Below are 12,598 nucleotides of genomic sequence, written 5' to 3' on the forward strand. Positions count from 1 at the left end.
CACACACACACACACACACACACACACACACACACACACACACACACTCCCCAACATGCTTTCTTCTCCTCTCTTGTCTTCTCTCTCTCTCTGTCTCTTTCCCTCCCTTCCTCTCTCTCCCTTTTTCCCTTTCCTCCTCCTTCCCTTTCCTTCTCCTTCCCTTCTCTCTCCCTTCCTTTCTCTTCCTCTCCCTGTTCCTCTCTTTATTTCTTTCTCTCTGTCTCTCTCGCTCTCTCTCGCTCTCTCTCCCTCTCTTTCCCTCTCCTTTCCTCCCTTTCCCCCCTCTGATTCTCTTTCTCTTTCTTTCTTTCTCAGATTCTTGTTTTCTCTCATTCTCTCTCTCTGTCTCTCTCTCTCCCTTCCTCCCTCTCTCCCTCTCCTCCTCGTTCCCTTTCCTTCTCCTTCCCTTCTCCCTCCCTTCCTTTCTCTCCCTCTCCCTGTCCCTCCCTTTATTTCTTTCTCTCTGTCTCTCTTTCTCTCGCTCTCTCTCCCTCTCCTTTCCTCCCTTTCCCCCCCCGATTCTCTTTTTATTTCTTTCTTTCTCAGATTCTTGTTTTCTCTCATTCTCTCTCTCATTTTCTCTCTGATTATCTCTCTCATTCTCTTTCTGATTCTCCCATTTTCACATTCACTCTTAGTCATGATATTTAGAAAATGCTTTGGATTTCTTTTTTAGCGGTGAGTAACCTTTTTAGGTTGTGGATCTGACCTGAACGTTTCTAGAAAGTAGCATTTACAGTAGCCTTAATTATGAGACATGGTATGTAACATGCCTAATTCAAGGACATATGAGGTTTTTGACCTGTGAACTTTAAAAAATATGTATATTTACATTTCAGTATAATTGGTTCCTTTATAATCCTCTGTTTTTCATTCAATATATTTAAAAATGTTACATGACATGCAAAAAAGTTAAAGAGCCTCTGCTAAAGAATGTCCCTAACCCCGGAGATGTCCTTCCTCCCTTTCTATTATCCAGCTTGTTCCCCACCTTGTGCATGCTTCTGGTGTGTACTCATTCACATACATATGGGTGCCCACACACATATACCTTTCTCATCAGTAGCCCCTGCTGATTCATACCTGGCTTCTTCTCAGTGTGAGTAATGGAGCATTGGATGGAGTTGTCACGCTTTTGGGAACCATGAACCCTTAGGGAAAGATCTGGATGTGACATGAAAGCCATTGACTTGTCAATTTCACATATCATCATCTCTCTCTTAGAAATGGCAAGTCGCTTGAAGATGATTCTCAATGAGATTCAGCCTCGAGACACAAATGATTATTTCAACCAGGTCAAAATGACAAAAAAACATAACAGTCTTGGTTTTGAGGACCTAACTGCTGATGTGCCAATGATTACTACGTCTGCAGAAATGAAAGGTAATGCAACTGTAGGTTAGAGATTTCATCCTGCATGAGTGCTTGTTAAGTAGACCATGATATTCAGAACATGCTCTGGTTATCATCTTTTTAGTATGGAGTTAGGCTACAGGTCTAACAAGGGACTCAGATGATACAGTGGCAAGAGAGAAGGACTTGCAATCCGGAAGACCTGGGTTCAAGTGCTGCCTCAGACTCCAGCTGTGTGTCCCTGGGCTAATCTAACCTCTTTTAGCCTCAGCTGCCTCACAGGGTCATTGTGAGGATCAGGTGAGATAACTTTGCAAACCTTTAAGTCTAACTATCATTATTAATATTATTATTACTACTATTATTATTGTTATTCTACCCAGAACATTTCTAGAAAGTAATGTTTGCATTATTCTTAATTGTGAGAATGTCCATGCAACATACTTACTTCAAGGACTTATGATTTCATTTTCCCTCATAGAATTGAAGCTCCTTGAGGGCAGGGATTGAATCATTTTTGTCTCCTTAGTACCTGGCATAGTTGGGTATTCAGGAAATGCTTGTGACTCGATTGACTGGTTGGTATGGGTACTCCCTCCACCATTACAAATTACAACCTCTTTTTGCCTTGGTAGAAAGTCTTCATGAATTGCTGTGGGTGAAAAAATTCACATCCTCTTGGTCAGCTTTTTAGGGGCTAGGCCTCTCCAAACTCAGCTAGTCTGGACCTCAGATGAGAGACTAAGTGTATTACTGCGCCAGCACTGGAAGCCTGTCCTGCCTGGTAGGCCCTGTTTTTGAGCTCCACATCTAGCCTGGTGAATGCAGGGTCACTTCTTTCCAGGGTGAGGCACTAGGAAAGATCTCTCAGGGGGGGACTCTGTAAGGTGCTTAGAAAACTCTCCCCAGTGTAGCATACAAGAACCCTTAATAAAAGAGTCTTGATTTGTGAAATCTATCTTGAAAGCCTAAAAATAAGGCTGTGATGGGAGAGTTGGCAGAGGGTTCCTGCCGGGTAAGTTGGTGAGGCACAGATGGACATCTGTTGTTGGGGAAGCATACAACTCCTGCCAGGATTGTGTTTCATGATTATCTGCTTCAGGAGTCATTAAAATCAAGCTGACTTTTAAAGGAAAGTGAACCTTTCTCCTTGGGATAGAATGGGAACTTCTGTGTTATGTCAAGGCTACAGTGTTTCAGCTCTCACTTTCCATTTAATCACTGGACAGTGTTATGTAACTTTCTGTCGTGCTGTAAAAGGATATTTAGAAGTTGAGAGTTTCTTCGGGATTTATTGGTTTTCACTTGCACTGACTAGATTAAAATGGTTGTGGGCTTGCTGCTATAGGATTCAATGGCATAGAGAAATGCTCCGAGCAACACTCGGGAGTGCCTCGGCTTGCCTCTAGGTGGGGCTGCTGCTACATCGTAGAAAATATTGTTTATCAATTTGGAATGTATCCCTGAGAAAATCGGCAAATGCAAATTGCAGTTTTCAAATTGAGGGTAGGACTGAAGTATCACTCTAATAGGATATGTCATGTGCATCTGTATGCATATGTTAGAGTGGAGATTCCTTTTGGGTACAGATGGGTTGGACTATATGGCCCTAGGGGTCCTTTCCAGCTCTCAGATTCTGTGAAATGTGATTCTGGGTTCTCTTTGAATTGATTTTGATTTCGATGTGCTTATCTTGTCTTCTTTCCAATGTAAAAGCCACCTGGACCATATTATTAGATAGTGACGTGCGATTTGTAATCCCTTGTGCTTGGCTGTGCGATTGAGAAAACTATTCTTTTCCAGAGGAAAAACTTAAGTTTGGTGATATAATTAATAAATTTTAAACTAAATAAATTCTAAACAACTAAATAAATTTGAAAAATAAGGCATTGATTTACTTAATCTGATAATTCATAAACCATTCACAATAAACTTTTTCTCAGACTTAATAATATAACAGATTATATTTGTCTCTTTGCTCTTCCATGAATCCTTCTTGCAGTCTTTTCTTTTCTGTGTACCTTTGTTCACTCTATTTTCTATTTCTTCGTCTTCCTCCCCACCCATTGCCTCCATCTTTCTGTATTGAAATTTCATCTGTGCTACCAAGCCTTAGCAGCACCAAGGCTACCTTTATGAAGTCTTCCCAAACCCATCAGCCACAAATGCTTTTGTCCTTGTCAACAGTCTCACGTATCTCTAGTGCCCTTAATCAGATTTTAATTTGTAGGTTTGTATGCATATCTTACTTCCTCAACTATGGCTCCTAAGAGCAGGCATCTTTAGGAAAAACAGTCAACAAGGATACCTGTCTTCTTTATTACTGCAGCTCTGCCCTCAGCCCTTTGATGTGAGCATAGGGGTCATTCAGTGTATGTTTCTGAATTTTATTTGTGTTGTTGTTGTTTTTAAGGTAAAGAAGGGCAGTCGTGTGATGTCACAGCTCAGGCAGTGCTGGTGTGTTGCTGGAGAAGTATGAAAGAAGTTGCTTTGCTCCTCGGCATGTTATGCCAACTTGTGCCCCTGCAGTCTGTGCCCGAAGCTCCTGATGGATTAGTGACAGTGGAGCAGGTAGGAAAGCTCTTCTTTTCTTCTTAGTGTAATTTCAAAGCAGAGCCTAAGTCCGAAATTTGCTCTCAACCTAATTTTAAAAATCATCATTGTTTTAACTTTTTCATCAATAAAATTTCATGTAGTTAATAACTAAGGGAGACTTATGATGGCTGCTTGCCTTTGTGTGTGCATTTCAGAACTATGAGTTGTAAAAAGTACATTCCTAGAACCTGATTTAGTAGTACATTAATAAAAGTACTCATCACTCTAACTTTTGTTTTCCTTCTTCATATACCAGAATTTAAGTTTTGGCAAACTTTGCCTATTCAGTAAAACTTCATATGGTCCTGAGAGTTTTGCAAAAAAAAAAAAAAAAGAAAAGAAAAAAAGAAAGTACAATATTGATTGATTGTGAATCTCATGTTTCCTGCTACATAGATAATAAAAGTGTAGTTTTTTTGGCTGACTTTAAGCTTAAGACCACAAAGTTAGTTCACCATCTGGGACTGTTCAAGTGACTTGACTGCAATGTTTACAAGAAATTAGCTTACCACAAGCATTTCATTTGGAAATATTTTGGATTTATTAGATTTCTGTTTTTAATTGATTCTCCTTTCCTTTCCATATGGTTTCAACAAAAATGATTTTCCAGCAAAGATATGCAACATGTATTTTCTGTTTAACGTTTTCCAAATGAAAATAAATATTTACTCTTTCCCAAGGTGTTACAGCATTCTAGAACAAAATAAATAATAGTATATAGTATGTGGCTGCGCTTTTTTATTCCCCTGCGCTTTTTATGGTAGTACGTGAGAAGTGCCGTGGAGATAATGACAATATTTTTATTCTCACACTGTCTCTAACTTTGGTGTTCTCATATGGTTAGCAGCTGGTTTTGTAGTGTTGCGAGGCCCTGAGATAGAGAAGTGGAGAGAATAGTATTATGCTTCCCCCCATCGTGTACCCTGGTTCCTTCCAAATCAAACAGGCATCCGTGTCCTAGTGTTACAGTCAGTTCTGGCTGAGTGGCCACAGTGCCAATGCCAACATCTTCAGGGTGGAATCTGGCCATGATTAATGATTGCCTCACAAGTGTTTGCCATCTTGCTAAGAAGTAAACATGTTCGAATGCTCCATTCTCTGCACTTCTCGTCTTTTATTTCCAGGGACTTGTAAAAACAGCCTCTCTATGTGTGCACAGATATGTGTGTTGTGTGTACCACACATGTTCTCACATGTGGGTGTGGTGACTGGGTACTGTGTTTAGTTTTTATTTAAGAGAAAGTTATTTTTCTTTCACCATAGCTGAGGAAGAAAATCTCTTCTAATATGTAATCTACCTTTCGTTAGAACCAGTTACTCATTGTGAGAAACTTACGGTCCTGTAACATTTTATGTATCCCTCAGTATTTGAATCTTTTTATGAAGAGCACATTATGGAGATACACATTTACTACAATTATGAATCAATAGATGGCCATAAAAATAGGAAGGTCATATAAATGGAACAGCAATTTCTCTTCCCCTGTTTATGGTTGGCTTCCTACATAAAATGTACCTGTTTCATCTGCATGACAGTAGCTTCTATTGGAATGGAGACTGGTCGTTTTTCTATGTTGTAGTTTGTGAGATAATCTTAGACACAGATATTTTAGAAGCTGCTTACCATTGAGTGAGGCAGTTGGAGTTCAGTGTCATCCTGCTGTCGCTGGTAAACTTTGTTTCTGAATCTATTGTCCGTTAGGTATAGATGTGCACCAGTTTATTAAACCTAATTCAGGAACAGCCAGATTGGAAATGTGGAGGGTAGAGAGCCACCAATTAATCATGTGTTCCTTTTAGATTCCTTTAGAATGTTCTACTTATGTATTTAAAATAGGATTTTATTTACAGAATTTGAATTGTCACACAACTAACTGTTCAGAATTCTGTCTGTTACATAAAGCACCATTCATCTGTATTTTGGTCACACAGATGACCCTAACTCTGGCGTGAAAATTATGATACCCTTTGAATTAAAATATGACTTCCTGTCATGATCTTAGGTAGCTTTTAAAATTGCATTGATTGGATCCTTATATTTATTTGTAGTTATTTAATGTATTTAGTAAGTTGTTTTCTATTCATTATTGGGGAAGGGAGAAGAAAAAGAAAAAAATAGTTGAAGGCATGATTTTAATGTAGTATAAGAACCCTGTAAGGACCTCCATAACTTCCCTTGGATCCAGTTCAATTCTATGCTGTTCTCTGCTCTTGAGTCCTGGCTCCCTTATCTTGTGGCCAGTCAGGCCTTGCTAGGTGCCAGCCTCATATTGTTCCCACTATCTGCTACTTTCACTCCTATTCTTGTACTGCTGAATGGAGCCAGGGAAAATCATGAAACAAAACCTAACCGGGGGGGGTCTACTCAAATTTGTGTCATATAATCTCAACTGGGTCCTCACTTCCACAAGGCAATCCCTTCACACTTTCCTAATTGATTCACTATCCCTTTCACCACATGTGGCTTTTCCAAACCCTCTTACCCTTCCTCAAATCTCCAATGGTTCCCTGTCCTCCTCCCCTCTCATCTGAGAACATTCCTTACGTTTCACTGAAACAATTGAGGTCATTCACTGAGAACCTTTACCTTCCACCTTTCATCGCTCAGATGCCTTCTGTCATTATCTTTGTCTTCACCCCTGTCTCACATAAAAAGATGGCTCTTCTTACCAGGGTGAGCCCCTCTGCTTGCAGAAGTGATCTCATTTCATCCTGTCTCCTTCTCTCATCTCCACTGTCTCATTTATCTTCACTTTATCTCTGTCTGCTTACTGCTTCCTTATTGCCAGCAAACATGCCCATCTCTCCCCCATCCTCAAAGAACCTTGAGCTAATTCATCCATCTCTGCTGCTAGCTATTGTCTCTTATTTCTCAGCGCTTTTGTTGCTAAACTCCATGAGAAGGCCATCCACCATAGGTGCCTCCTCTTTCTCTCCTCTCACTCTTATTAATTCTTTATGGTCTGGTGTCCAGCATCATCCTTAACTGAAACTGCCTTTTTCAAAGTTATAAATCATCTCTTGCCAAATCTCAGTCCTAATTCTTCTTGACTTCTCTGCAGCCTTTTATACTGTTGATCATCCTTTTTCCTGTGATAATCTCTTTTCTCCAGGTTTTTGTGACACTGCTTCTTCCTGGTTCTCCTCCTACCTATCTGATGGATCCTTCTCAGACTGCTTTGCTGGATTCTCATCTGGGCCCTGACTAGTCATGGGTGAACCAAAGGGCTCTGGCCTAGGCATTCTTCTCTTCTCCCGTTATACTATTTTACTTAGTCATCTTATTAGCTCCCCTGGATTCAGTTATCACTTTTATGGAGATGATTTATTTATTATGCAGATCTATCTATCTAAGCCTTCATTTCTTGCCTGATCTCCATTCTCAGGTCTTCAAATGGCTATTGGACTTCTATAACTGGATGTCCTGTAGATAATCTTAAACAAAATATGTCCAAAACTGAACTCATTATCTTTCCCCTAAAACCCATCCCTCTTCTTAATTTCCTTATTACTGTCAAGGGCACTACCATCCTCCCAGTCACCCAGATTTAAAATCTAGGTGTCATCCGCAGTTTCTCACTCTCTCGCACTCCACATATCCAGTCTGTTGGCCAACCCTACTCGATTTTACCTTCATAAAAGCTCTCATATATGTCCCTTTTTCTTCTAACACTGTTACTACCCTGGTGCAGGCCCTCATCACCTCGAAACTAGACTATTGCAATAGCCTGCTGGTGGGTGTCTCTGCCTCATCTCCCTGCTCTAATCTATGCTCCATTCAGCTAACAAAGAACACTTCCTAAAGCTCAGGTCTAAACACGTCAACCCCTGCTTGATAAACAATAATGGAATCCTGTTACATCTAGGGTCAAATATAAAATGCTGTTTGGTTTTTAAAGCCCTTCATAATCTAGCTCATTCCTATTTTCCTGGATGCCTCATTCTACTCCCTCATTCAGTAACAGTAGCATCTTTACTATTCCTTGTACATGGCACTCGGTCTCCTAACTCGAGGCATTTTCATTGGCTGTCTCCCATGTTTGAGCTCCCTCCTTGCCTATGCGTCCTGGCTTCCCTGGCTTTCAAGTCTCAGCTAAAATTCCACTTTCTGTCAGAAGCCTTTCCTGATCCCTCTTAATTCTAATGACTTCCTTCTGAGATTACCTCCAGTTTACCCTGTATGTATCTTGTTGGTACATAATTGTTCACATCTTGTCTCTCCCATTATAATGTGAGCTCCTTGAGGGCAAGGATTGTTTCTGTCTTTCTTTGTATCTCCAGTGCTTGGCACAGTGCCTGGCACAAAGTAAATGCTTAATAAATGGTTGTTTACTGATTTCCAAGAGGATTGGCAAATGTTTCATAGCTTCATTGACTTTTAATTTTTTTTTCAAAAGTAATTTGGGCTGCGTGCCAAGATGGCTGCCTAAACAAGAGGCAGGCCCCTCCTGTTGGATGATGGCAAAACCTGGGAGGTGGAGGTCAACTCAAGAATCTAGGGGACCCAGGACAAGAGCAAACTGGGCTGACTACCACACACAGGAGCATGGCAAGGGGCACAGCCCTACCATAAACCTCTAATTCAGGAACTAAAGCTGGAGAGATGAATAGATTTTAAAAAATACCATTTAGTATCAAAAATTATTGCAAATCTAATTCTGCTGCAGCTGCAAGCAGAGACTCAAAGTCAAAAAAAAAAAGAAATGGATTCTCTACAAGGACTATGTAAATACTTGGAAGAAATGAAGAAAAGGCTGAAAAATCAAAAGAGAACATGGTAAACTTTACTCAAAAAGTGGAATCCCTGAAAAGGAGAAAAGACCATAGAGAAACCAATGACCATTTTAATAGGGGGAGAAGAAGCAAATGTTCTGTTAGAACCTTAACGTCGTCAAAGGATATTGAAAGAATTAAATAAGAAAAACAGAGGTCCTGAGGAAAAGAGGAGAAATTGGATCTGTTGTAAGCATTTTAAGAGGGAAAACAGAAGGGAAGATAAAAAAGGAGGAATAGACTAGTAGTGTAGAAAGGAGAGAGAAGGGGGTCAGATTTGCTTCTCAGAATTTGAGTATGTGAGAAGAATATATTAACATGGAGGAAGTGTGTGGGGTGGGCCTCAGATGAACCTCACTCTTATCGGAAATAGATAAAGGAGAGTTGAACTCCACACACACACACACACACACACACACACACACACACACAACACACCAGTTTGTTTAGATATATGTCAAACTCAACAGAGATGCAAGCAAAGATAGTTAAAAGAAAGAGTAATACTGGAAAGGGAATGGTCACAAGCAAAATTAATTTCCTGATCCTAAAAGAATTAAAAGAGTGGAAAGGAAGAATGGATAAAGAAAAGAACTGGAATTTAAAGGGTTGCCTTCAATTGCATTTTAGACAATTTAGGCTCAACAAATTATGAATATAATATAAATATAATATAATTTCACCATAAGAAATGACAGAAGAGATGATTTCAGAGAATGGTTGGTAGTAGGAATTATTGCAAAGTGAATTGAGCAGAACCAGGAGAACACTTTATATAAAGACACAACAACATTGTAATGAAAAACAATTTTGGACGAGCATAGAATTCTGATCAAAGTGTTGACCAACCATGTCCCTAGAGGACATATGGCTCCCCATCTTACCTGCCTTCTAATAGAAAGGTCAGAACCAGGGTGCAGAGATATACATTTTTGGACATGGTCTTTGTATGGATTTGTTTTGCTGACTGCTTATTTTTTATAAGGGTTTAATTTTTTCTTTTCTTTCACTTTTAGTTGGTAGTTGATAGGGTAAAGGGTATTGAGGGTAGGAGTGATGCCATAAGAAAATGGGGGGCCATTACAACATTTTTTAAATGCACAGAAGAGAGCATGACGTTCAGAAGGAAGCACTGACAAGCAGGGCAGTTTTGAATTTATCATATTTTTTTTTTCTTTTAAAGCAAGTGCTATGAAATAGAGATTTGTGCTTTTATATTGAATATTTTTGTGTTCTGCACTATGTATGGAAATGTTCTCTTTTGCTATTTAAGTTAAGAATTTTAAGATAAAATTTTAAAAAACTTTTTAAAAAGGTATCATTGCTTTGAAGTTCATGAGGAATGAAACTCCTGTCTTGGAAGGAGCTGTCAGCCTCCCACAAAGCTTTGCTGTCAGGCCCCCACTTAATCTGGCTATGCTGTACCTGGTGGTGATTACAGGAGTGCTTCATCTCTACTGCCACCATTGTCTCATGGACCCCAAGACCAGGCACCCTGTTGGCAGAACTACAGATTGAATCTCCAAACAGAAAAAACGGCGGGGCAGAGATGTGAATGTCCTTTGGGATAAAAGAAAAAAAAGACAAACCACCCTTAGGGACAGTAAGGAGAGTCGTTGCCTTCCTCTCCCTTCTAGTAGCTGTTTTCTTGAAAGAAGAACATCTGCTCAATTTTAACAGGATAATGAACTTTGAAATGAAGAGGCCTCTCTGTAAAACTAAGGCAAGATTCTTCTATTTCTTAATGCATTGGGAGGCTCTTCTAATTTTTTTCTTTCCATAGGCTGTGGCCCTTTGTAACGTTAGGTTACAGACTCACATATCAGAATTTTAGAATAAGTAGGAAGGTAGTGAGAGGAATAAATGGGAACTTTAGTTGTAGTGGAAAGAGAGCATGCTATATGTAAGGAGAGCCAATAAAGTGTTTTTGATGTGGCACCATATTAATGGAATCAGAGAAGTCTAGTTGGAAGGTACTTTACAAACCATCCGTTCCAATGTTCTCATTTTACGGGTGAAGAAACTAAGGCACAGAAAGAGGTTAAGTTTTTCACTCAAGTCATAAAGCTTACTAGTATCTAAGCAGGGATTTGAACCTAGCTGTCCTGATTCACAGCCACCATGATCTTTCCACCACGACACCCCCACTACCTTTGTCCTCTCCTTGTTTGATTTTACAAATTAATATGTATCCAGAGGTCTGTTGAAGTTCCTTCCTACTGTGTAATCACACAATGAAAGGTTCTTTCATAATATCCCCGTATAAGAGGCAGAGATAAAACTACCTCTGAGGGATGTAAGTTGAGACCCTTAAGGAGTGAGCGGGGCAGGCAACCTTATCATGCAGCTTCCTGACTCAGTGTGTCTGAGGTTCATGCTTGATGTTCCCTAATGCAGGGGTTTGGATTGATAGACTTGGTTGGTGATCTTTCTGAGGGATATATGACACCCCTGTGCTCAGTCCCAGATGTGAAGAGGTACTGATTTGTAAGAATTTCCTCTACCCAGGGCCTTAGCATATATTTTCCTCTGTAATTTTAGAACAGAGGTTGGACTAAGCCTTGGGGTGGCTTTTCACATTGACTTTCCTCTGCCTGCGTAGCATTTATTGCTAGAGAAAACAGCCATTGCCTGCTGTCACGGTCTCCCCCTTCCCCTCCCTTCTGCAGTGTAGGCAGCTGACTGGTTGTTTTTTTTTTTCTTTTCTACATTCCTGTAGTTTCTTTTATTTCTGTTTTTAGTTACTCAGAAATGGCCTGTAAATAGGGTGTGTACGTTTACCAGCTTTGAGAAAGAGTACGAGCGTCTTTTCCCTAGCTAAAATTTGTTTTGTATGTGACTACTGGTTTTTACCCAATAATCATCTTAAATTATGTCAGCAGCTGACTTCTCAAAAATGTTATGTCGTTTATTAACCTAGTCTAACGTCGTGAACTTAAAGGCATATTTTAAGGCTTTTCTTACAACTTGAAGAAATATTCTAGACTAAATTGCCCTTTCCATCCTAATTTCCTCAGGTTTCTGACTTGTAGGGGAAAGTGGCCATTTTACAAAGACTAGCAAATGAGACAAATATATCAGATCCTGGAGCAAGTTAGATTGTTAACTCCTCGAGATTAAGGACTATGATTTATTGGGCTTCTGTACAGGATAGTAAACAGGGCAGAATACGTATATTTGTCAAATTGAGTATCATTGAATAAACACTAATCAACTTTAGATATGGAAGAAAGTTGAAGGATATAGTTTAGCAGTGTTCATTAGTTAGAGGCTTAGCAAGCAGACATTGGGGTGTGTTGAGGTGAGGGATGCACAGAAGTTTTAAGAAATTATGTTTTCTTTCCCACCACCACTTCACTGCTTTCCCCCTGCCCTCCTATAGCATTCAAGCTAGGACCCTAAACCCAAGAGCCTTGGGAGAGCCAGATTTCCACCCCAGGGCCCCCTGGCACGATCCTGGGAAACAGCCCATATGGAGAGGCAGCCTGGCAACAGATCCTGCAGGGGCTCCAGCCACCAGGGCCCCAGCAAGGAAGGTGCTTGCTGTCTAAGTCCTTGGCACCGTTAAGTGGCTCAACATCAGGAACTGATAGGATTTGTATCAGTGGAAATGACGTTAAAGAAGAAGAATTACTATCTACTTTGCAGATATACTCTAAGGACCATGAGACCTTTCTGTCAGCTGCTGAACCTTTCCATGTGTATTGTCTCCTCCATTAAAATGTGAGCTCCCTGAGAGCAGGGACTGGACTGCCCAACGTTTCCATGAGCATTCCCAGTGCTTAGCATGGTGCTTTACACATGGTAGGGGCTTAAAAAATAAACAAATGCTTCCTTCCTTCCTTCCTTCCTTCCTTCCTTCCTTCCTTCCTTCCTT

General features: G+C 40.1%; 1 protein-coding gene across 3 annotated transcripts in view; it reads left to right on the forward strand.

Annotated features, from left to right (window-relative positions):
• The window catches only part of THADA (THADA, armadillo repeat containing), a 438,429-nt gene that overhangs the window by 45,853 nt on the left and 379,978 nt on the right, over positions 1-12,598 (forward strand). For all 3 annotated transcript variants that reach the window (XM_027865188.1, XM_027865189.1, XM_027865190.1), the window contains exons 20-21: positions 1,225-1,383; positions 3,767-3,924. In XM_027865188.1, the coding sequence (XP_027720989.1) occupies positions 1,225-1,383; positions 3,767-3,924 (317 nt within the window). The remainder of the gene's footprint in view (positions 1-1,224; positions 1,384-3,766; positions 3,925-12,598) is intronic.

Source organism: Vombatus ursinus, unplaced genomic scaffold (genome assembly GCF_900497805.2).
Source record: "Vombatus ursinus unplaced genomic scaffold, bare-nosed wombat genome assembly UNPS02014778.1, whole genome shotgun sequence".
Taxonomy (NCBI): domain Eukaryota; kingdom Metazoa; phylum Chordata; class Mammalia; order Diprotodontia; family Vombatidae; genus Vombatus; species Vombatus ursinus.